Source organism: Agelaius phoeniceus, chromosome 2 (assembly GCF_051311805.1).
Source record: "Agelaius phoeniceus isolate bAgePho1 chromosome 2, bAgePho1.hap1, whole genome shotgun sequence".
Taxonomy (NCBI): domain Eukaryota; kingdom Metazoa; phylum Chordata; class Aves; order Passeriformes; family Icteridae; genus Agelaius; species Agelaius phoeniceus.
This window is the reverse complement of record NC_135266.1, coordinates 107,419,783-107,443,015: the sequence shown is the minus strand read 5'-3', so window position 1 is coordinate 107,443,015 and position 23,233 is coordinate 107,419,783. Positions and strand designations below refer to the sequence as shown.

At 38.7% G+C, this 23,233-nt stretch overlaps 1 protein-coding gene across 1 annotated transcript in view; it reads right to left on the bottom strand.

The window, feature by feature from the left end:
• The window catches only part of SAMSN1 (SAM domain, SH3 domain and nuclear localization signals 1), a 65,231-nt gene that overhangs the window by 7,500 nt on the left and 34,498 nt on the right, over positions 1–23,233 (bottom strand). Inside the window, exons 2-5 of the mRNA XM_077174508.1 lie at positions 16,248–16,328; positions 15,596–15,732; positions 6,517–6,654; positions 337–377 (exon numbers count right to left, since the gene is read on the bottom strand). Of these exons, the coding sequence (XP_077030623.1) occupies positions 337–377; positions 6,517–6,654; positions 15,596–15,619 (203 nt within the window). The 5' untranslated portion in view covers positions 15,620–15,732; positions 16,248–16,328. The remainder of the gene's footprint in view (positions 1–336; positions 378–6,516; positions 6,655–15,595; positions 15,733–16,247; positions 16,329–23,233) is intronic.

The window sequence follows — 23,233 nt, the reverse complement described above, 5'->3', positions numbered from 1 at the left end:
TCAGGTCAATGGTGCAAACATGCTATAAAATAGGTTACCACTTCAATCTCTCTGAAAAGCAGACATATGGTTAAACTAAGCTCAGATTAACTGCATTTGATTTTAGCTGTCCTGGTTCTGATATTTTGGAAGAAAGCTGTGTGGATATGAAAAAGTCATGGCAAAAGAGCCTTAGGAATGCATTACAAGCTTGTTATGTGCTCCTCAGCTGCAACATTAATAGATGTACTCTATGAGAATGAAAGCAACATTGGCAAACCTTAATAAAACAACAAGGATGAAAGGTACAGACAAATAGAGTGACACTCTGTAGACCTTGAACTGGTCTCAACTTACTTTCTTTTTTTGGTCAGTGTGTTCTCAAAGTCAGGAAACTCCTTTTAAAAAGATAGAGAAAAAAGGTCTATGAAAATCCAAAATGTTTAATCCAAATCTGTTATTTTTGTCACTGAAAAGACAATGAATTATATACTTTTGATGTGAGCTTTTTAATATCTGCTAACATTTCTAGCCTTTCTTTTTCCAACAGCTGGAGCTGTGGGGACACAGGGCAGCAGAGAATATATGTAATTATGTGTCCTGATTTCAGGAGGCTTCAGTTATCCATAGCTCCCAGGAAGCTGACACCCATAATACCCCTGAAAAACCAGAGAACCATGCTCATACTCCAGGAATGAATATCATATTTCTTCCATAGTATGACTCTTTGGAACTTTATGAGGATTAAAATACCCACAGGTTGCAATGGGATATGGTTTCCTGATGGACACAGGACACAGACCCTGTAAGCCCAAACATGCAGGGATTTACAGGGTGCAACAGGGCAGGAAACTGCAAATAAAATTGAAAACCCAGAAGGGGACCAAATCAGAATCAAACACTGGCCTGGAAGTAAGATCACACAGCCCCCAGGGCCCAGACAATAAATATTTATATCTTGACAAGCATGGGAAGGAGGAGAAGTGATGTAGCTGTTGAAAGAGAGAACAAAAAGGTGCCTTGCTGGGCAAATGATACCAAAACATCTCAATGCATGTTTGCTGTGCAGTTAACCATGGACTTGAGGTTAATTTTAACTGTAGGAAAACCTAAGGATGTCATGCTAGGACAGAAGAGATTTCTGTCCCTATATTATTGTGATATCTCCTGAGACAGGATATCAAAGCACTGTATCACTTTCTTCTTATTTATTTCTTCCAGCCTGAAAAGCAGGAACTGGGCTAAAAAATGTCCATGATAATACCACTTCAATCTGTTGTGCAACAAGAGGCATTTAAAAAAAATGATATAACCAATCATTATTTTATAAATCTGTAAATTTAGTCTAACTGGACCTATTTCTCATGATATTAAGTTTAATTTATTTCCTTCTTGTAGCACTAACTACATCTGTATGGCTCTGACCACAGTAATTTAAAAATGCCATCCAAGTTGCATGATAAAAAACCAAAACCTGTACTACATAAAACCTTTAAAGTGCATAATTGAGCATTTTATACTTCTTCCCCTCCTTTCAGTAAAACTCATCATAGATTTTTTTAAGCTTTTTCAGACAGTGCATTAAGAAAAGGGCTGTTTTTCTGTGTTAAGTCATTTTAGCTGAGTGTAAGAGGCCCTTTTAGCATGAATATTTGTGAATATTAATAACTGTAGGCAGTTTAAACATATTTTTTTTTCCTGTCTGTGTTGATTTGCTCACAGATGCTGTATGTAGATCAAAAGAGTATACAAAATTTATCACTCATTTGGAAATAATGTAGGAAATGTAAGACAAAGTTCTTGCTGAAAAAAATGTCAGCATTTTAGTCTTGGGACAAATATTTTCAATAACTCAAGAGAAATTACTAACTGAGGTGTACAAACACAAAGAAGTAAAAAAAAATTAAAAAGTGATTTTAGGTCTTTTTTAAAAGGGTCGTGTCAAATTTTATTGAAAAATACTAAATATTTGATTTCAAACAGGTTTGCTAAAGGAAGCATGATCCATAGAGGTCAGAGATCAAAGGATATTGTAACTTAGAACCTGTATAGGATCCAGGGAAAAAATTGGTGACATGCCCCCATTGTGGCAATATACCTTGAAAGATTTGACTCACATCTTCACTCACCAAAAAGCTGGTGTAGAGCATGAAGCAGGGTTTAATCTTTTGCTCCACAGCTTGAAATCAATTCCTAAAGTCCAGCAAATTTGCATTGATGATGACAGTACATCACATATTGAGGTGATGACTAAGGTGAGTTCACAGGATAGCGTGGCATGCAGTGCCAAAATGAAATAAATAATAGACTTAAACAGCCATTTAAAAATGGCACCTTTCACTCAATGCATTCTTCCTGCTGTTTCTGAATCAGGTGGCTAAATTTGGGTTCAATAAAAAATTACCCTGTTTTGTACTTTTTCAAAGTAACTTTTCAGTATTGACTACATTTAAAATTATATGCAACTTTAAAATGAAACTAGTTTCTAAAAACATATTTAATCTTAGAATGTAAATAGAGGTTCACCTTGACTCTACTCTCCACATTCTCTAAAGAGCATAATTATCTTGTTTATGGGAACAATTCTTTCCTTCCTTATCCCAAATGTTTCCTAGGAAAAAACTGTGTAGGAGGAAACCCTGCATGATGAAATTATTGATAAAGTTATTTTCTTCCTGATTTTATCAAATAACTCTGAATTAAGGAATTGAATTGAATCTGTGGTGTTTCCAAGCTGGCTGAGAAAACCTAGAGCTCCTGTGTGTGTTAAGACTTGCAATCAGGGAAATGACCATTCCAGATAACCAGCCCTCTTCTTGCCCTCACTGGGATCAAAGGACAATTATTAGACTGCAGATTAAGGCAGCTATCACAACTGAGTTTGATATTCCTGGCAACAGCTTAGAACAACTGATTTTTTTGGCACTCTTCTGATATACAGGGTAGTCAATGGTCAGCAAGTCAAAAATATGTGGATCTTTTGACATTTGGTGATTTCAGGCAGGACATACATGAAAATGGTTTTAATACTGAAGGCTCTTTCCCTGGGAAGCTGAAGACAGCTCATGAGGTAGAAGATTGTGACACCAGGTGACAAGAGGTAGAAATTCACTTTCCCAGTTAATAGCATTAAAAGTTACAGGCAAAGAGTACCTGTGTGATTCATTATGTGCTCATGGCTACCAGCAGTTTGTGAGGAAAGTCCAATTCAGATTTCCTATCCATGAACTACAAAAACAACTCCATAAATCTATTGTTTTCTTTCTTTCTGAGAATATCACTAAAGCTGAGCAACAGGCAAAGAAAACACAAAGTTAACAGGCCAATTCTCCAGGAGGATTAAAATCAAAAGACAAGTGTGCATAACAGGCTACCACAGGAACCCAGAGTGGAAACATCCCTGGCAAACAATTCTGGATATTAAACAGGTCTCTGGAGTCATGTGAAGTAGAACAGTGTACATGAAAGACAGCTTTTTCTTCATATGGGATGTGTCATTTGGGCAAATGCTTGGCCAGAGTCATGGTCCAAAAAGGAATGTTCAAAGACTGTGTTCAGTAAATGATGTCCCGCACAGCTTCCGTGACCACACTACCCCGTATTTCCCACATCTCCAGAAGAACTTCACAGCCCAGCTATGATTAGGACAAATCACAACAGATGAGTTCACTGCAATAAAATCACTACCTTGCTGCATTACGAGGAAGACTTTGCTCTTGCCCTGATCACCCTTTTTAAATGTGAGGAGATCTGATCCTGCACGCCTGCCCTGTTGATTTTGAAGTTATAGAGGAAAAAGGAAGGGTCAAAGCCTCCTGAGGAGGAAGTGTGCTGTGCCAGACTGCTCCACCCTTTGGAGGTTTAGCAGCTCTGCGGAACCTGCCGTGCTTCAGCCAACCATTTAAAGATTCACTCCAGTCCATAACTACTTAGCAGTGCACTTATGTACGTGCATTACTGGATAATGATGGATGGCTAAGTGGAGCCAATAATGTTCTGAATTTATCATGCTGTGGGGGCTGCCCCGCAGCCTGGAACCGAGTGACGGAATTAAAAATGGGAGAGAAGTACAAATGGGCTCGGTTAATAAGCTTAACGGCTTCATCCAAGGTGTAGCTGTAATAACTCACAGGCCAGAAATAGCAGATAAGATTACACACAGGCCTCTGGCCTTAGCCACATTTTTCCATAGGTCTTACTGCTGACACGTCATCACTAATCTTGTTTTCCATTTCTAGAAAGTATTTTATAAATAATCGTGTTGATTCTACAGCCAGCATGGTGACACAGCATTCAGACAGTATTTTTAGTTAAGTGCTGAGCTTAATTCTTTTATTTTCTTTTAAACCAAAAAATAAAACCCAGAGCCAGACTTGGGAAGCTTGTTGTTAGTATCTAGTGAGCCAAGTGTGCCTACCCCATTTAGTGTTGCTTTTATTGAGAATGAGCTGTATATTTAATGATGAACAAATGTGCCATCACCATAATACCTCTTTTAAAAAAAGAAAAATACATGATAAGAGGTAGCAGAAACCAAAATGCTGGATTCTTCTATTCAGTGTTATACATGTACCTTCATGGGCTGTGCAGTACTGTCCCACAATGTGCAAGATATTTCACTAAAATTTGTTCAGATTCATGTATGGGATTTTCTAATCCTGCACTAGTAGCAAATCTGCTTCTGTAAGCTGGCTCAGGGAAAACAAAATTCTTTACTGGACAGGTTGATTATTTTTCTTTAGCCAAATAATTTATGAAGCCTAACACAATACAATGAAAAGTCTGAAGATGCTGCCACATAAAAAGCAAAATAAAACAAGAAAAAGCAAGAAGCAGCCTGATGTAAACAATCACTGTAGTTTTAAGCCTTAGTTTTACACATTGTGAAAACCATAGCAGAGCACAGTGTTATGGGTGTGTCTTTACCATATCTTGAGAAAATAAAGGGCAATTTCTATTAGTTTTCTATTGCAAAGTCCATTAGGATGTCACATATCCTATTCTGGGTACAAACCAAAAAAAAAATCTGCCTTTTTCATTTTATGTTGTCTAAATACTGCTTCTAACAGATGAACATCTATTGGCCAAGGCAATATTAGTGTAGCAGTCACTGAAAATTAAGTTGGTTTGGGGTCATGGCAAATGGATGGATGTAGGAACTGTACTATAATGTTCATTTATGGGCATGTAGAATGGCATGCAGTCCACAAATACAAATAACTAGAGCTTCCCACAATACTCCATACTCCAGTCAAGCTAGGATGAGGTTACAGCCACATTTCAACAACCACAATTATACACTCCTAACTGGTAGCTCATTCTTATAGTGACAAGACCACAGCCTGGTAATGGGGAAAAACCCTGTCACTCAGGAGAGCATCTCCCACCTTTTGCAGGAAAATTATAATGTAGGGACATTTCAGAGCCCAGGCTCATAGATCATCAGCACAGGTTGATGCTGTGAGGAATCATCTTGAGATCTCTGCACTGCTACACTTTCAAAACCAGGACCATTATTTACAGTCCCAAGGTGATTATGTGGAAGAGAGGAACATGCACAAAGTGAAGTGGTTACAGCAGATGGGTCTGAGAACAAGTTGTTTTCAGTCCTTTAGCAATTTAACAAGTACATGCCACAATTCCCCAGGCATTCTCCCATCCCACCAGCTCCAGCACTTTCTCCAGGCAAACCCTGCGTGCAAACCTGCTGTGTGATATTGCAACACCAAAGGCCCAGCAGTATCACAGGTACATGGTACCAGAGTGCATGTGGGTAAAGCTTGGCACAATATCTGAAGGGAGGACAGTCTCCTCTGAATTATGAACATCCTGATTTCCCCTTCATTCAATCACCAGACTGCATCTTACATTGAAATAGAAACAGTAATTATAAGCAAAGGCACATTGCAAAGCAGAGAACAGAGATTCTGAAATAAATAAGATTATGAAATTTAATATACCATGTTAAAGTATTTGTCAAAGCATCATCTATTATACCAACAACATGTAAATAAGAAAGGATTAAGTAGGGTAACATCATTTAGGAAGGGAAAAAAAGCCCAGAAGACAACCTTCTTCACATGTTTGCCTAATGAGGTCTTGTAAAATGTCAAGTTTATTCCAGAGGCCATCAGTTACAAAATTCATGTAACTCACGCTTTAGAAATGCATTTTTCTGTATTAATAGAAAGGACAACCAAAGACAGTGATAGTTTATTCTTTAGAGACAAACCATACCAATAACTGTACCTAGAGCTTTCATATCCTGTTACTTGCAAAGAGAAATTCCCTTGTCCAGTGCAGCTGTACTAATCTCCCTTTGCTTTAGAGAAACTCATGACCTGCTTTTCAAGTGTGCTGGTGTGACTGGACAGAAATCAGGTCATTGGCTACAGAGATGAGATATGAACAGTGGCTCTGAAGAGCCTAAATAGTTCAAACTGGCAGGTAAGGCAGCAGAAGACACACGTGCCCATGTACACAGCAAAGGTTTTTTTGCAAAATGCATTGCATGCTTTGCAATGAAATGTTACTTACCAAAGACATAGACCTGTCAGGTGGTCCAGAGTTTCCATGTGTGCTCACTGGAGTGCTAGCCTGGCTTTCAAGGGTAGCTGTATCCTTGGCTTCCTGATGCTCTGGGACAGGCTCATACAGGCTGTCCATCGATCCCTCCTGAAATACATTTAAACAGAGATGAACATTTGCAAATATATTCAATTAACTGTAATTTAAAAAGGAAGATGTTTGTGTGATTTGCATAATGGAATTTGTGTTACCTCCCCCGTCTTTTGAAATTCTTTACTTAGTTTTTTTCTCTGAAAAGGCATGTAGATGTTGATTTTAGTAAGTATCCAAATGCTGGAGTTCACAGCATCATGACTTAGACACCACAGATTGCCATGTTAAAGCTGAGGGTACAGTAAAAATGAATACTATCTGCTCAGAAGGAGTAAAACCAGGTGTAAATCTCCAACTGAACACTACATGAAAATTCCTGTGGAAACTATGAAAACCATATACCATGAAAGCTTTTATATGAACCATAAAAATGTTTTCTAGCTAGTACTTCTATACAGGGAAAAAAAAAAAAAGTTAATTTGATGCAGAAAGATAACCCCATTACTTCGAATTAGAGAGAAACAGTGCTGCCAGCACCCAGAATTTGACCATTATGGTTTAGGTCCCCAAAATAATGATAATGGCTAGAATTAAAAATTCCATTTGCATTTAAATTTTTGAACTCTGGGTTTTAATGCACATGTCAGGTTCTTTTTACCCAACCACCAAGAATATAAACATTTTAATAGAAACTAAGATTTTCACATTTATCCCACAACTCCAAGAGCTAGGATTACATATACACACTGCCATTTCATAATTCAAGAGTTAAGTGAAAGCAGATGGCAAAACTAAAGACACTCTAACTGATGATCCTAAATTTTAGATGTTGCCATTTTGATCTGCACTGAATATTTTCCCAATGAATTTTGATTACTAATTTTAACTGCATTAATTAAAGAATAAATCAAATTTATAGCAGTGTGACTTACAGCAGAGCAACACCATTGAAATTAACATATTATATTATTATTTAAAGGCATTTGTTCCTTTATTACAGAAGATAAACACAGATGTATATTTGAAGTTATATTATTAATACATAAAGCTTTACAGGCAATATTTTTGACTGGTGGAGCAGCAGTTCAAAGACATGACTAATTTTTGCAAGCACAATGTTTATCAATGGATATTTATTTGCTTCAGTCTGCTAGATTCTTGATAAACCAAAATAAATATTTTGGGAGAAATATTTCATGGTGAACTTCTTGAAAATACTCAAGTTACATACTTGAGCCTATTCTAGGGACCAATGAGTTAATGCTTCCTGGGAAATTTGTGCCTAGTTTATGAAACACATGGAAGTGCTGAACATCCAGCTGAGCCTGGATTTTGACAGCAACTGCATTTTTTTTATTACTGCATTTATTTTTTATCACTGTAAGTATTGTGCCATATAGCAATGATGGTTCAGCCTCCCCATCTGAAGTTGTGGATGGAGCACTTCTAGACAAAAATGATGTGTTTAAAAACTTGTTACACACTTCCAGGGTTCTGCAATGTGAAATGCAACCAAAGGGAAATGTGAAATGCTTCCTCAATAGGGAATAAAACACAACTTTGGTGAAGAGATTATTTAATGAAGAGATGGAAGCATAGACGAGAACTTGTGTGAAAGAGAGTATGAGAGAGCTAAAAAGAGAGAGAAAAGATAGGACAAGGAACAGTGAAAGGAGAGAGTAGTGGGGGGGAGAAAAAGAGTAAGAAAATACACCAAAAGGATACAGAAAAAGATGGGAGGAGAAGGGGGGAAGAGAGGAAGGACAAGAGAGGGAGGAGAGGAGGAACTAGAGAAATCGAGAAAGAGTGTAATGGAGAGCATGTGAGAATTAGTGCTTGAAAGAGGATAAATGTGAGAACAAATTCAAGCAAGAAAGAGAGAGATCTTGTGTGAGAAAGATGGAGCTCAAGGGTGTGAGAAAGGGTGAGTATATAAGAAAAAGCCAGTGTGCAGAAAAAACAGCAGGTCCATATGGAAGAGTGAGGGCACAAGGAGTAAGAAGTGCATGAAGAATTGCCAGGGCTTGAGGAAGAGGAGGCAGGCAAGTGGAGCACATGGCAAAGCACAAATGCTGTGAGAAAGAACACAAGAAAAAGTGAGTGCACAAAGAGGAGTCAGCACACAAAACAGGGAGCAAGGGGAGAAGAGAGAGAAAGGGATGAGGTAACAAGGGAGAGACAGAGAATGTGTGAAAGCAAGAGAAGCCATGAGTGAGAGGAGAAGACAAGAAGAAAGAGAGCATGAGACAGAGATGTTGGATTGTGAAAAAATCATATTTTATGGTTGGCTTTTCTCAAATATTAAAATGAATATTATATGTGTTGTGTTAGAAAGTTATGCTGTATTAATTTTCTCAAGTAGTGTGTTAAATATAGTTTTAGGTTATAACAAAATGTTAAAGTAGAAACTATGCTATGTATGATAATTTTTTTTAAAGAAAGGACTCACAGCCAGATAGCAGCCACAGGACACCTAAATCTTTCAGAGAAAAAGAATTTATTGCTCCATTATCAGAAGAAATGAACTTCTTCCCACCTCACTCATCTCTGAAGATGCCATCAGGATTAAGAGGAAAAAGTTGACACAGACAGAATCCTGTGTTTGAATGCAATTTATACATCATGTATGAGGTGTATGAATATGCAAAAGGCTATTGTTTTTAAGGGTTAATCCTCTGTTAACGTGTGTCCTTTATTGGGCTTATGTTGCCCAGAAAGAGGTACCCAGATGTCTGTAACTCTTTGTTTTTATTGTCTCATATTGTCCTATTCCAAATTGTCCAAATTATTATTACTCTAATTGTATTACTATTTTTATAACCATTTTATTACTATTAAACTTTTAAAATTTTAAAAACAAGGGATTGGCATTTTTCACATGGATGAGAAGTAAAGCTTTCCTGAGGAAGAGTGAACAAAAGGGACTGGAAAGGTTGTGAGTGCAGGAGGAAGCACAGGAACGTGTGGACAGTAAGCACAGGGGGAAACAGCAAGTGCAGGAGAAGAGCCAGGGAATGAGGAAGAGTGAGCACATGAGAGAGGGAGGGCACCAAAAAGAACAAATACAGGGAAATGAGCCAAGGGTGTGACAAAGGGAGGACATGGGCAAGAAAGCAAAAGTGTGAGAAAGGGTGGCCACAAGAAAGGAAAGCAAAAGGGTGTGACAAAGCCCATGGTGTGTGAGAGCATGGTTGCAGGAGAAATTGCCAGCATGTGCAAGGAGGTGTTGGAAAGAGGGAGGTCACAAGAGAAGCAAATCCACAAAAAATGGGGAGCACTCCAGAAAAGGAGTGCACAAGAAATAAAAAGGGAGAAAGCACAAGGAGAAGGGCAGGGAAATGGAGTGAGAAAGCAAGCATCAATGTTTGAAAAGGGTTAAGCACAAGGTTGTGAGAAAGAGTGTGAGAGCACAAGAAAGGGAATGTAAGGGAAATCAAGGTGTGAGAAAAGGAGGGGGTATGAGAAAGTATCCCTGCATGAAAGAAAGAGATGTGAGAAAGGAAGTGTGCACAAGATAGATTAAGAAAGCAAATATGAGTGTAAGGCAGAGCAAGCCCACATCAGAGGGAATGCTCACATAACAGAGAACACTTATGAGAAAGCAGGAGGGGGAACAGGAAAGAGGGGGTGCAAGAAGGGCAGGGCTGAAGGCAGGAGAGCACACGAAGGAAAGCACAAAGGGTAGAGCAAGGGTGCAAGAAAAGCCCAGCATGGGAAGGGATGAGGTTACTAGAAAGGGCGGGGGACAGTGCAAGGCCAGAAGAAAGAGGGGCTGTGAGGAAGGGAATAAGAAAGAACAGGACAACTTGTGAGAAACAGTGAATATGTGAGAAATGGTGGACAGGGAATCCTTGTGACAAACAGAGCTCTCAGGAAAGAAGGAGAAAGGGTGCAACAAAGTGAGCACCAGGGCATGAGATTGAGTGGCCATGAAGTATTAAGCAAGGGAGAAAGGGCATGATGGTGCAGAAAAGAGAGTGAGGTTATATGAAGAGAGAAAATGGGTGAGAGTGCAGAATCACAGGTTCTAGACAAAAAGGATGAGTTTAAAACCTTTCCAGGATTCTGCAATGTAAAACATAACCATATGCTTCTCCTCAATAGGGAATAATACATGGCATTGTTGAAGTAAGGGAGAAGCATAAAGAGAGCTCCTGTGAAAGGGAAGCATGAGAAAGATATAAAGGGAGAGAAAAGAAAAGGCAAGGAACAGTGAAAAGAGGGAGTGGGGGGAGAATTAAAAGATAAGAAAGGGACACAAAAGAAGATGGACTGGAGAGAGGAAGGGAGGCTTTTGTGGGCTCAGGTGAGTGCAGACACAGCAAAGAGTGAGAACACGTGACAGAGAGGGAAAGGATGTGAGAGGGGACAACCAGGAAAGCAAGTGCAATAAAAAAAACTCACACAAAAAAAGCACAGGAGTAAGAAGGATAGCACCCAAAAAAGAGAAAATACATCTTCAGTTTTCAAAATTGTTTTCTTTGCTTGCTGGCTATATACTTTTATAAGAGTATATTTTCCTTGTAGTAATTGCCTTTCTTTGAGGGCAACTCAAAGCATTTAACTGAAATTGAAATTTTCTTTCTCCCTTCTATTTTATGTTATTTTACACTTAAATCTGTAAAACCTGAATATCAAAGCCTGCCAAGTCAGAAAAGTTTTTTCATTTCATACATTAATTCTTTTAGTAGTCCTGAGCACAGTAAACATCACAGAGGAAAATGAGAGATAGCAGAATAAAATATGAACTTAATTCTGGAGTAATTAGCACATTTCCTTTATCCTACATAGAATTAAAAACGTTTTCTGAAGCTCTTTGCTTCAGGAGTTTCATGGGATAAAATATCCAAAATATCCTAGTTCAGATCTAGAAGAAAATTATCGCCTGTAGCTCTTCCCTTTGCATGCTATTTTTATCATCATGGCAAGCAGAGACTAGGTTGGTCATAAGGTAGAAAAGGAGAATTTAGTAATGCAGCCAGGTCATTTTCCATCTCAGGTTTAGGGGTGGAACCCTGTCTGTGGTGGGATGATAGCAATCCAGCTAAAAGGAACAATGACTACATAGAGATGATTACATGGGAAGCACTACAAAGTTCAACCACTTAGATCTCTTCTAATCATGCACCACTTTAGAGGAAGGTCTTTCCACATTCAGTTAATTCTTCTTTGGTAAAACATATTTTTAAGTCCAGTCCATTCCTAAGTACCATCATGTCCCACTAGTCAGAGCAGCATTAGCACCTTTCTATGGTTTCTTTAACATAGAGGCTCCAGCTAATTCACAATTTATCCACTACATCACTTTTATTAATACTCATTCTCTCTGCATTCTGCACTATAGAAACATTAGCTTTTAGTGCCAAGGGCTTTTTCAGCTTATAACATTTCATGTAATACGTTTTACATTGTGCTGTCAGCACATCTTTAAAACAACAATCAAAATAAAACACAACTAGTCCAATGCTACTGAAAATCACTAAGAGGATTAGACTTTCACTCAGTACTTAACTTTACATTTTCCTAACAAAAGTGGTGGTTAGAAAGGGACCATATGGGAAAGAAATAGACAAATGAAAGGGATCTTGTTTGGCTTAAATCCTAAGAGCAGTGCTCAACTTGAATAACTGGTGCGAACAACACTGTGATTAGGAGTGTCACAGCCTTTCTCTGCTGGCCTTCTTACACAGGTTTCTGCTGTGCTTTCTTATGAAAACTTCACTGAAGGGCAGGGGTTGTGAGTATAGATCAGAATAGGTCTAACAGGTACTGTTCCAGGTGAATTGGTGCTAACCCTAGTGCATATATCCTTGATATAGGAGAGCCAACTTAGGAAAATAATGCAGGAAAAATATTCTACCTTAACTAAAGGAATTCACAGTTCAATAATAAACTTATCATATTTGTAGGGTTCTGATATTTATTAGGTAGTGTAGCAAAACAGGTGGTTTGGCAGCATAATTTCTTGCAACTCGTACAAAAGCAGTGCTTCATTTGGAACTCTCTCTGTATATTGCCCACAATACAAAGAGTATTGCTCTGATTCAATTGTCTGACATGCTAAACACCATGAGATGGAAAAGACACTTCAAATTTAGGGTCTAAGGTTGACCTTCTAACATAATATACCTACAAAAAAAAAAGGGACATTTACCCTGTTGATCATTTTGTAAATGGAAAAGGGACACAAGGTTTTGAAGGCAAAACACAAGGTTTTGAAGGCAAATCTAATTTGCCTGCAAATCTCTTGAGAACAAGGCAATGAGTCTGATGAGAAAAATAATCTCAGCTGAGAAACCAAATCATCCTGAAGTCAACTCAGGACACAAAGTACTGCTGGGGAAGTACCCCATGCTGGAGCACTCATACTAGTAGATCAGAAGACTCCCAGGTGGTGACAGATTGGAGTAATTCCTGTTTGCCTCACTGGGAAGGGGAGAATTCAGTTCAGACTCCAAAGCCTCATCACAATCTTCTTGTGACTATTATGTGTCTCTAGCCTCCACATCACCACTTGCAAGACTGGCCCATAACACTGTGTCTCATGCTAGAGCTATGTTTCAATATTATGGACAGACATGAAAGCAAACACAAATTAAATTCAACAGTAATAACAGATGTTCCTCTAACAACCTGGTTGTTCCACCACTTTTGATTAGCCAGAAGTCTGGTTAAACAGAATGTTATTGTCATTCTCTTAGGTTGTAGATTACTTCAACCACTATACTCCACTGTAGGGTAGAAAGGTATCTTCTGAGCTATAAACCAGAGTATTTTAACAGTATATGCATATGCACACATAAGTACACACACACAATTTTTGCAGTCTGAAATCTTGTCAGTCAGTCTACATGAGATAAATACTTCCATGAGAATATAATTTCTTTTGTACAGCTCTTTTTGTTCTGTCTGTCAATAGTCTGAACTTCTCTTCCACAGTTTCAGGTTTAGCAGTTGCTCCAGATGTTCACTCGATGTAAATCAACCATGATTTCTATTCCTTGGTGGCTATTTGTGTCTACTGAGCCACTCTCTCCCATAACACCTTTAAAAGTTGCCTTTGAATCCTAATTATGTTGTTGATGTTCATTATTTTTGGCTTGACTCCCTTGAAGGGAAAAATACCCTTATATTGATGCTACAACTATTTTGCAGCCAGCCTTTCCATGGTCACAGGGTGACAGAGTAAAAGTGGCCTGTGCACATGCTTGGATCACCAGCTCATTTCCAAACTAGACAATCTGAATATTGAAAGCAACTGCCCCATGTCACAGGCACAGAGAGGACTGCACAGGGCTTTTCTTTTTATGAAACCCATTAATGATCTATAAATTATCTTTAGATGTTGATAACTTGTGAGGTGTTTTGCTGGGTGAGCAGAAGATTACCAAAGCAGACAGAATGGCTCCCGTGTAAAGCTTGTAAAGAAGGGAGGTTATCTTCTTAGCAGCAATCTTTAAACAGAACTAATTATTTCATTACAGAAACTATCATGGCACCAGCTTTCACTTGTCTGAACCATCCATTATCAGAGCAGTCATTGCCTCTCCCACAGAAACCCTGGGTGCTGCATACTCAGTCTAACAGGGGAACTGGAGCTTGACCTCCTCTCACTCACACAATCTACCTGACATTTCATCTAAATGTTGGTTTCTCTACTAATACAAGGCTCAACACCTTTTTTAAAAGTGAACTTCTTAGAAAACAAGGAGCTGCTCCAACAGAACAGTAAAATATTGATAGAACAGTTCTTTCCCAGAGAACTTCTGAAATGAGTATTTTCAAGCTGTTACAGGCTGTACCACAAAGCCACTGTTAACTTTGTACAAATACATAGGCATTCAAACTAAACTATGATCAAAATTGTCACTGAGTTCCCAGGGAATTATTTTTTTGAGAGGTGCTTGTCACAGATTCCTGAAATACCATTGCATTTTACTTTAAGTACAAACCAGCTTTTAATCCTTATGATCTGGAAAACACCAGGACTCTGCACTAAGATAGTATTAGCAATCAGGAGCAACGATTTACACAAAGCAGTTGCCCTATTTGAGTTTGTATTTGTGCAGCTTGAATATTGATTTCTATTGTTCTTTCTAAATGTATGGGAAAGATATACTAAACATCAGGACAAAAGATGAAAAATGGGCAAACAGATCTACTATGCTGGGTAAATGCAGCAAATATACTCAGCTAATTACCATTACTAATACTGGGCATTGGTATTGGCAGATGGTTAAGCTCTTAAAACAGAAGCAGTTTCTGTGGATTTCCTGTCCTGATTTACCTGTTCATTCTGAGCAATAGCCTTGGGGCAAGGAAAGAGAAAGGGGGAAAAAAAAAAAACTAGAAAGAAAATTCCCCAAACCAACCAACGAACCAATGAAAACAAACAAACAGAAAGAGAAAATGCAAAAAAGCAAAACCAACTAAAGAGGGTCTTAAATCAAGTCCTCTGTCTGTGTGCAAATATTGCCATGACTAATTTATTCCTGATTACCATCTTCTCATGTTTGGCTAATAGAAAACTATGGCTTGAAAAGTTCTAGCAGTTCTCCCAAACTACTGAAGGAGGAAAAAAGCATACTTTTATGTAAAAAAAAAAAAAAAAAAAAAAATTAAAAATCCCTCGTGGAAAACAAATTATAACATACATACATACATATATTTAGTAATTTTATCCTACTTCTCTGGTGTTTTACCATATTTGGATTAAGTGCCTCATGACTAAATCTGCACGTTTTTGCAATAGTCCCAGATAGTGGATGGCACATTTATTATATATTCTCTGCTTTAGATTTTTACTGAATCATATTTTGCTACATACAATTTCTTCCACAAAAACTCCATCTAGGCTAAAGAGACTCACTGTTGTTATACAACCCTTGAACTGCTTGTGATATAAACCCGTCATTATTTTCCACAAAAGCACACCCACCAGTTCAGTTTATAAACTCAGTAACCCACTAAAAAAAACATGTCTGTTCACACTTACCAGAGAAAAACAGAAAAGATTCATGTTGGTATTGAGAGCCACTCCAGCACCCTAAAATTCTGCTCCACAAACTCCTGCTGCACAATGCGGTTCCTTCTTGCTCTCCCAGCTGTTTGTACATTTCTCCCTGGAGATTACTGCAAGATAAAATCCCTGCAATAATCCACTGGATTCAGAGCCCATTATCAAATGAGACAGGCTTCCCCAGGCCAATACAAACTGCTTTCTGAATTAAAGAGCAGTGTTTACTAGCAAAACAAAAGCATGGTCTGAATGATTTTCATGAACTCAGAAAATGCTCTCTTGCAGGCTGTTGTTTCCATTAAAGTTTATCATCTAAGAGAAATAAAACTTTTTCTGTCTGAGACTACTGGCACATGCAACTAACTCCAAGGCAAATCTTCTCAATTTACTGAGATTATCAAAAGACAGAAATTCTCATGAAATGCTGGTTTTCTATACACATGAATTATTACACAAAATGCAGTAATTATTAGTGACTACATTATGAATGGAACCTTCTTACTTACAGATCTTGGAAAAAAAACCAACTTGTGAGTCACAAACAATTTACTGAAAATACCCACAACCAACCAATGAAAAACCAGGCAAAAATCTCAAATTGTACATCTGTACTCTAAAAAATAGTTACCAAACTGCTGCCTAACATGTTGGTTGCTTGATGATGAAGATTAGGATTAAACCAATTTTGCCGTTTGAAAACTTGGCAAATCTGGAAAATAAAAAAAAAATTGAGAGTGGTTAAAGCTGACCCATGGGTTATAGTGAGAGGTTTTACAAAGTATACAGACAAGCAAACAAAGGAGAAATGATTGTAGAGAAAAACACTAGTCTGTGTCACTAGCTGGTATGTAAACCAGGAAAATTCCATCACCAATTGTGGAGCAGAACAGTCTAACAAAGAATTAATGCTGAAAAAGCACTGGCAGTCTCAATTCTTACAGATTATTAAATACCTGAAATTAGACTATGTTGGGAATAATATTGCCCACCAACCCACAATTAATTTCCCATAAATTAATTTCTGACAGCTTTTATGTGAATGCTATGAAATTTGATTACCTGAACAAGGAGCAATTGGTACTGAACAGAGAAGCTGAAATTCACCACTAATGGAGAGGCAGTGTCGTGTTGTGACCATGATCTTGATTTCCTTTCTTTGGGCCCACAGCTTCATATTTGTAAAGGACAGGCATCTCCTTCATCACTCCTACTTCTGACTTTTTCAGTTTATTCTAGTAATTTCTTAGTCTGAATCTGCATCCCAGAGAATTTGAAATGTCTGTACTTTGGCAGGATAAATACATTTTAACATAAGTTGGTTTCTACCATGAGCAAAACCCAAACAAGGCTCACACAAACAAACACAGATAAGATTTAGGATTTTAAAGGAAAAATCCTTAACTTACACTTTTCCAATTTGCTGTGAAGTATGTAAAAATCTTCTTGAAGGCTTTTCCCAGGCCTCTTTTTCAGTTATAATTTCAGGTTGGTTTCACATATTAGTAAAGTAAGGATGGCTGTGAAGAGCTTTATGACAAATGCTATTGTTTGGAAGCAAATTAATGAGACACTTCTCATTTACTCCTTCTATAAACTTGAGGAATAGTAACAGATTTTGTCAATTACCACCTAGTGACACAAAAATAGACATTTGAGAGACTAAGCTTGCCACAGATGGGCTTGCATTTGCTTTATGGCTCACTTGCTAGTTTTCTTGTGAGGGAGCAAGCACTAATCCTTCCTGTGCCTCAGGTTCTCCAGCTGGAAAAACTAAACTACCAGCAGAAACCTCATGTGCAGAGCACTATGAAAGTAATGACCAAAAGCACCTTTTCCAGCTACAGAGAATTAATTACTTTTTTTTTTAATGCCTATTTACAGTAATAGCTATCTGGAAAACTCCAGAAAGACTGGAGTACTATATAAGTTACTATAGTAAAATGAAAATAAGTAATTCTGAATCTTCCATTCAGACTGATTTAATTTCTTGATTTTAGGTTGTAGCTTTTGAGATTATTTGCCTATATATTCCGAAACATTTAGGAGGAAGTTTCTTGATTTTATACTGCAGATCCTCATGGTAAGAGTAACTAAAAGGGCAGACCTTAAACTAAGCTATCAAGTTTTCATTATGCCTATATTTACAGACATGCAGAACAGAGAAAAATTAAAGAATAAACATTAAAATAGAAAAAGCTGTTCCTACAGCTACAGATACACATATATGGCAAGGAAACTGTGTAGGAAGGCAAAAATGCATGTTATTACATGGTTTTGGATACTGTCAAGTGGTAAAACTCTTCTTATGAAAAAGTAACACTTGAGATGTTTGTTATTCACTGATACAACTTTCTGTAAGGGTCAAGTTTGTTGATAGGCCTAAACTAGAGATGACATTAGACTACTAGATAAGTCACAAACTGTAAGGAAACACCTACTAGAATAATTAAAATAAGAAGCAACAGATTATTAGCAGGATGAATAATGTAAATAAAATACTCAGCAAGAGTTCATAATGCCATTTGACACCATAGCTCTCTGTGGAAAGAATTTGAGATTTGAGAATAATTAAAAAACAGTAACTAAATAGATCAAATTTGAAAGTGACATCAGTGTTATGACCTCTATGTATATTTTATCTGTTATAAATAGTGCATTTTTCTGCAGCAGTAGCATAACAGAACAGCAAACCCATTATAACAGGGGACAGGAAAAAGTTTTTTATCAAATAGTTGAACCTTTACTTCCCAGCTTTCATCTTAAATTATTGTTTGCATTTCATTCTCTTTTGTTGCTGCTCCATGATTTCTACATGCTTGGGCTCTACATCCTCAAAAAAAATAAAATAAAGGAAAAAAAAGTCACACAAATTGAGACTTTCGTATACTGAGTTTTCTATTCCTGCACAATGAATAGACCTCATAGCTGAGATCTCAAGGCATCCTTGGCCTTTTCAGGAGACTGGATTTCAGCTGTGTGTTCACAGTAAGTGGCAACCCATAATCTAAGATGGCATACAAGCAGTAAAGGTCGAGCTATGGTGCAGGTACTCTCAATTGAGCCCTAGCTCCAGGCTCCCCTTCTAATGACAGCCACTCTACTGGTGCAGCTTCATCTGCCACTGGGAGAACTCAGCAGGGCTGTGTGGTTCACAGATTTCTTTGTGTGATGGACAAAGATAAAATAATGTATTAGTAGCTTTTAACTTGGATGCATTTCAGTAAATATGGAAATAATATTTACTCCTATTTTCTTCCTCCTCCAGTTTTTCCTCTTATAGCACATCAATCCTTAATTAAAATGTACATCTAGTTGTCTTCTGATCATCATTTGTTTGTCATCTGAATGTTTTCATACAGGTTTAAAACTAAAAGCAACAATGATATAGTCTGATATAGTCTGAGTGTTAAACATGCAACTTCTTTTAGGCTGAGTGGCCACATTTCTCTATTCACGCCACGTAAAAGGCTGAATTATTACTTTAATATCATTTCAAAGTAAATGTAGTGCATTGCTATTATCTAGGTGGGAAGTGGAAGTTCAGAAATAAAGTCAGAGGCTTCCCTCTTGCTCTCCCATTTCTTTGGAGAGAAGAACTTTCAGCACTTCCTTTGAGCCAGTGCCTACTCCATACCCCACTCATTCCCTGACACGTGAGGGCAATCCCATAGGTGCACACTGAATAAAATCCCTGTCTCCTTTCAGGTCCTCCTGCTCATTTCCAGCAGGCAGGTGACAAAGCAGTTCTGTGCAGAGCTGTGTGACCCACAACCCACGGCCAAGAGCTCCATGAGAAGTCCCTGTCTGAACCTGGGAGACTTCCACTGTAAGACAAGTTTAACATTTTCTGCCATGCACATCCCCTGAAAACACTCTAAATGGTAGAAAGCTCCATTTCAGACCACAAACACAATAGAGTCTCTAAGACAGAGCTACTAACATTTGATATTCCTGAATCAGATGTTCCAATCAGTGGCTCTAAATTACATCTACTTAATAGTTTGGAAAGGACCCATGAAGTACCAACTAAAAATCTGATTCCTTAAACGGTATTGATTTTTTTTTCTTTTAGAATCTCCTTCAATTTAGAGGCAGCTTCTTCATTTCCTCCTTTTACATTCAGCAGCTAATTAAAAATTGGTAAGGAAAAAATCCTTCACAATCCTCTTCACCTTTGCCAAATTGCAATAGTCTGTTCCTCCTCTGAAAAGAAAATCTTACAGATGCAGGGATCAATTCCAGCAGCTTTTACACCTTTGCAACAAGGATTTTCAACAGAGTTTAGTTCAGTTAGAGACTATTTTAACCTTACTCAACATAAAATGCTATAACATTTACTTCACCCCAGAAAATCAAGCAAATAAAGACAAGAAGAGCCAATATTCCCTAACTCAAAATCAAATAGGCAAGTAAAATGCTTTCACAGTTCCTAGGATTCAAGGGAAGCTCTGTGCATATTAAAGTCACTGGCAAAATTCCCATCAAATTCTCTGTAATCAGAATTTCACGCACCTTCTCCTGCTAACTGATCACATTTAATCACAGCATCACAAAAGCCCATGGTGTTTTCCATATGATTCATTGTAACATTCAGCTATTCCTTGAGGCTAACCTTCTTTTCAGGTTAAATAACCACATTGTTCTTTCCCTTGTTCCAAAAGATTTAATTTTGTTTTTCGGAGCATTTATATTTTAATGAAAGGAAAAACTGCATCTCTGTTTTAGAGATGAAATGTATATTTCCTGAACAGGAGGGCCAAATCCCCTGCTCTATAATTTACAGAAACTCAATGAATCACCCCCACACATTCTTTATTGCTATCTAGCACTATACTGCAATTTAGAGTGAAAACTGCTAACTTCTATCATCAGGTCAATTTATGTATTATCAGACAAAACTGATGTCTACAGTGAATTATGGGTATAGGAGTCATTATCTTCGCAGAGCACCTTGAAAACGAGATGTCTAATCTCAGTAATGTAAGTTTCCTGGTTAAATAAATCCCTTGTGCTTAGTAATTCTATCCATTTATAGAAAAGATGTCACCCCCCACATACCTCCTTAGACTTTAAAAAACATTTTAAATCCTCAAGGGGATTTGAATCTTCACTAAACAGAACTGATTTCTGTACTTACTACTTAGTATTCTTAATCACACAGTTCATGCATTTTTGTTATGTAATGGATTGGGAAATTCAAAGAACTGGCCTGTTTTGCAAACATTTAGTTTTCCATCACCCCACTTCCCTTTTACTTTGATGGCTTTTTTTTTTTAATATCAAGATGACAGCACCCTGCTGGAAAGAGCTCCAAACAATCAGTGCTGCCCTCTAAGTGTGCAGCCACCCAGGCCTGGTGGGAGCAGTTAGAACAGAATTTGGAAAGGCTAGCAGAGTTTTTCCAATCCACTCTGCAAGAAAGATTACCTCTCCACTCTTGCCTATGAGAATTCAGGTTAAGGCCTGTAGTCATCTATTTCTTCCTTGAGAGCATGATCCAAAGCTAAATGAAGCCAAGAAGAATCCATCTATCGATCTTAGCATTTCTGGCAATTTAATTCAGGGTTCCCCTAGCAATTTAAATGTCATGTAGGACACAGCCTGAGGGTGGGGGGCTTTGGGTGACAGGACAGTGGGACTGAGTTCACCTTCAGCAGATTTTCACCAACCTGTGAACACGCTGGAGGGAAGGGATGCCATCCAGATGGGCCTTGACCAGCTTGAGAGGTGGGTCTGTGTGAACCTCATAAAGTTCAACAAAGCCAGGTCCTACACCTGGATCAAGGTAATTCCAAGCACAAAGACTGGCTGGGAGGAGAACGGACCCAGAGGAGCCCTGGGAGAAGGAGCTGGGGGTGCTGGTGGGTGAGAGGCTGGCCATGCCCTGGCCATTGGGAGCCCAGAGCCCCCCGTGTGCTGGGCTCATCCAGAGCCCCGTGGGCAGCAGGGCAGGGAGGGGATTCTGCCCCTCTGCCCCCTCTGCTGAGACCCCACCTGCAGGGCTGCATCAGCTCTGGGCTCCAGCACAGCAAGGACAGGGACCTGCTGGAGCCAGGCCAGAGCAGGCACCAAGGGGATCACAGGGATGGAGCAGCTCTGCTGGGAGGAAAGGCTGAGAGAACTGGGATTGTTCTGCCTGGAAAAGAAAAAGTTCTGAGAAGACCTTAGAGCACCTCCCAGTATCTGAAGGGAACCTACAAGACAGGCAGAGAGTTTCTAAGAGCATGTGGTGACAGGACAAGGGGAAATGGCTTCAAACTGACATAGATTCACTGTTAGGAAGAAATTCATCCCTGTGAGGGTGGTGAGCGCTGGCACAGGTTGTCCAGAGGAGCTGTGGCTGCCCCATCCCTGGGAGTGTTCAAGGCCAGGCTGGATGGGGCTCTGAGCAACTTGGGATAGGGGAAAGCGTCCCTGCCCTTGGCTGTGGGGTTGGAAGGAAATGATCTCTTCCAACCCAAACCCCTCTGTGATTCTATGATTCTAAGTCTATCCTAACTTGCCCCAGTTCCTGTGGCCATAGACACCTATTCCTGTTCCCAAGCACTGCCTTATCTTCAGGACATACCCACAGATGGCTGCTGACAGCTCCACGCTCTGAGAGAAACAGGAGCCAGCTGCTTCTCACAGCCCACCCTCCACCCCTACATCTCCATGAGTAGCCTCTCAGCAGAAGGTACTATTTTGTCCATACCACCATATTTTCTGCTGTTTTTAGGGCTGGACCTGGTTCTTAGCCAGCTAGTTCAGATTTGCATCTGCCTAAATTTGTAGATCCAACACAAAATTATTCTTCTGTCCTCAGGAATCTTCCCCAACACTCTTTGACTCTCATCAAATCAGGAGGAACTCACTAGCAGACAGTGAGGCTGCAGCAGCATCTAGAATAAAAAAATAAAAATAAAGCCTAACAATTACACTGGTGAGCTCCTGTCCCGTGTTCTCATTTTTTTATTAGGTTTTTGTGAGACTTCCCTTTTTGGAAATCAAATTAGGAACTCAGAAATTCTCCACTTAGTTTTCACTTACCTATTCCATGGATTCTTAGCTGATTTAGAAATGTACCTGCTGCCTGCAGCAGGTTCTGTTATATATTGTTCCCAGAAAATTCTGCAGTACAAGAAACACATTTTGAGTACACTAATTCTAACATAGATTCAGGAGCTGTATAAAACCCTTTTCTGATAAAAAAGACAATTCCTTGATACAGCTTGAGAAGACCAGCATTCCACAGCAGTTATACATTAAGAAGCACAACAATGCAACAGTTGCTGTTGTGTCAAATAAAGCTTTTCTCTATCACTCTGCAACTTGGGTTTCAATTTCTACTCAGAAAAATCCAATGAAATTCTAATATTCTAGACCACTTCTGAAGTCTGAGTACTAATGCACCCAAGAAGTACAAAATTTGCTTGAAAGACAATGGTCTAAACACTTAAGAGCTGCAAATAAAAGTCATGAGCTAGAATAGACTACATAAAATAGTTCATGCTTCACCAAGTAATGGATGCTGCCCACAGAGCACTTCTTCCCACCTTGCTGTTTTACACAGCTTAACAGCTCCACATTGTTTGGATGGAACATTTATATTCGTGGAAGTTGCTCTGGATAGAT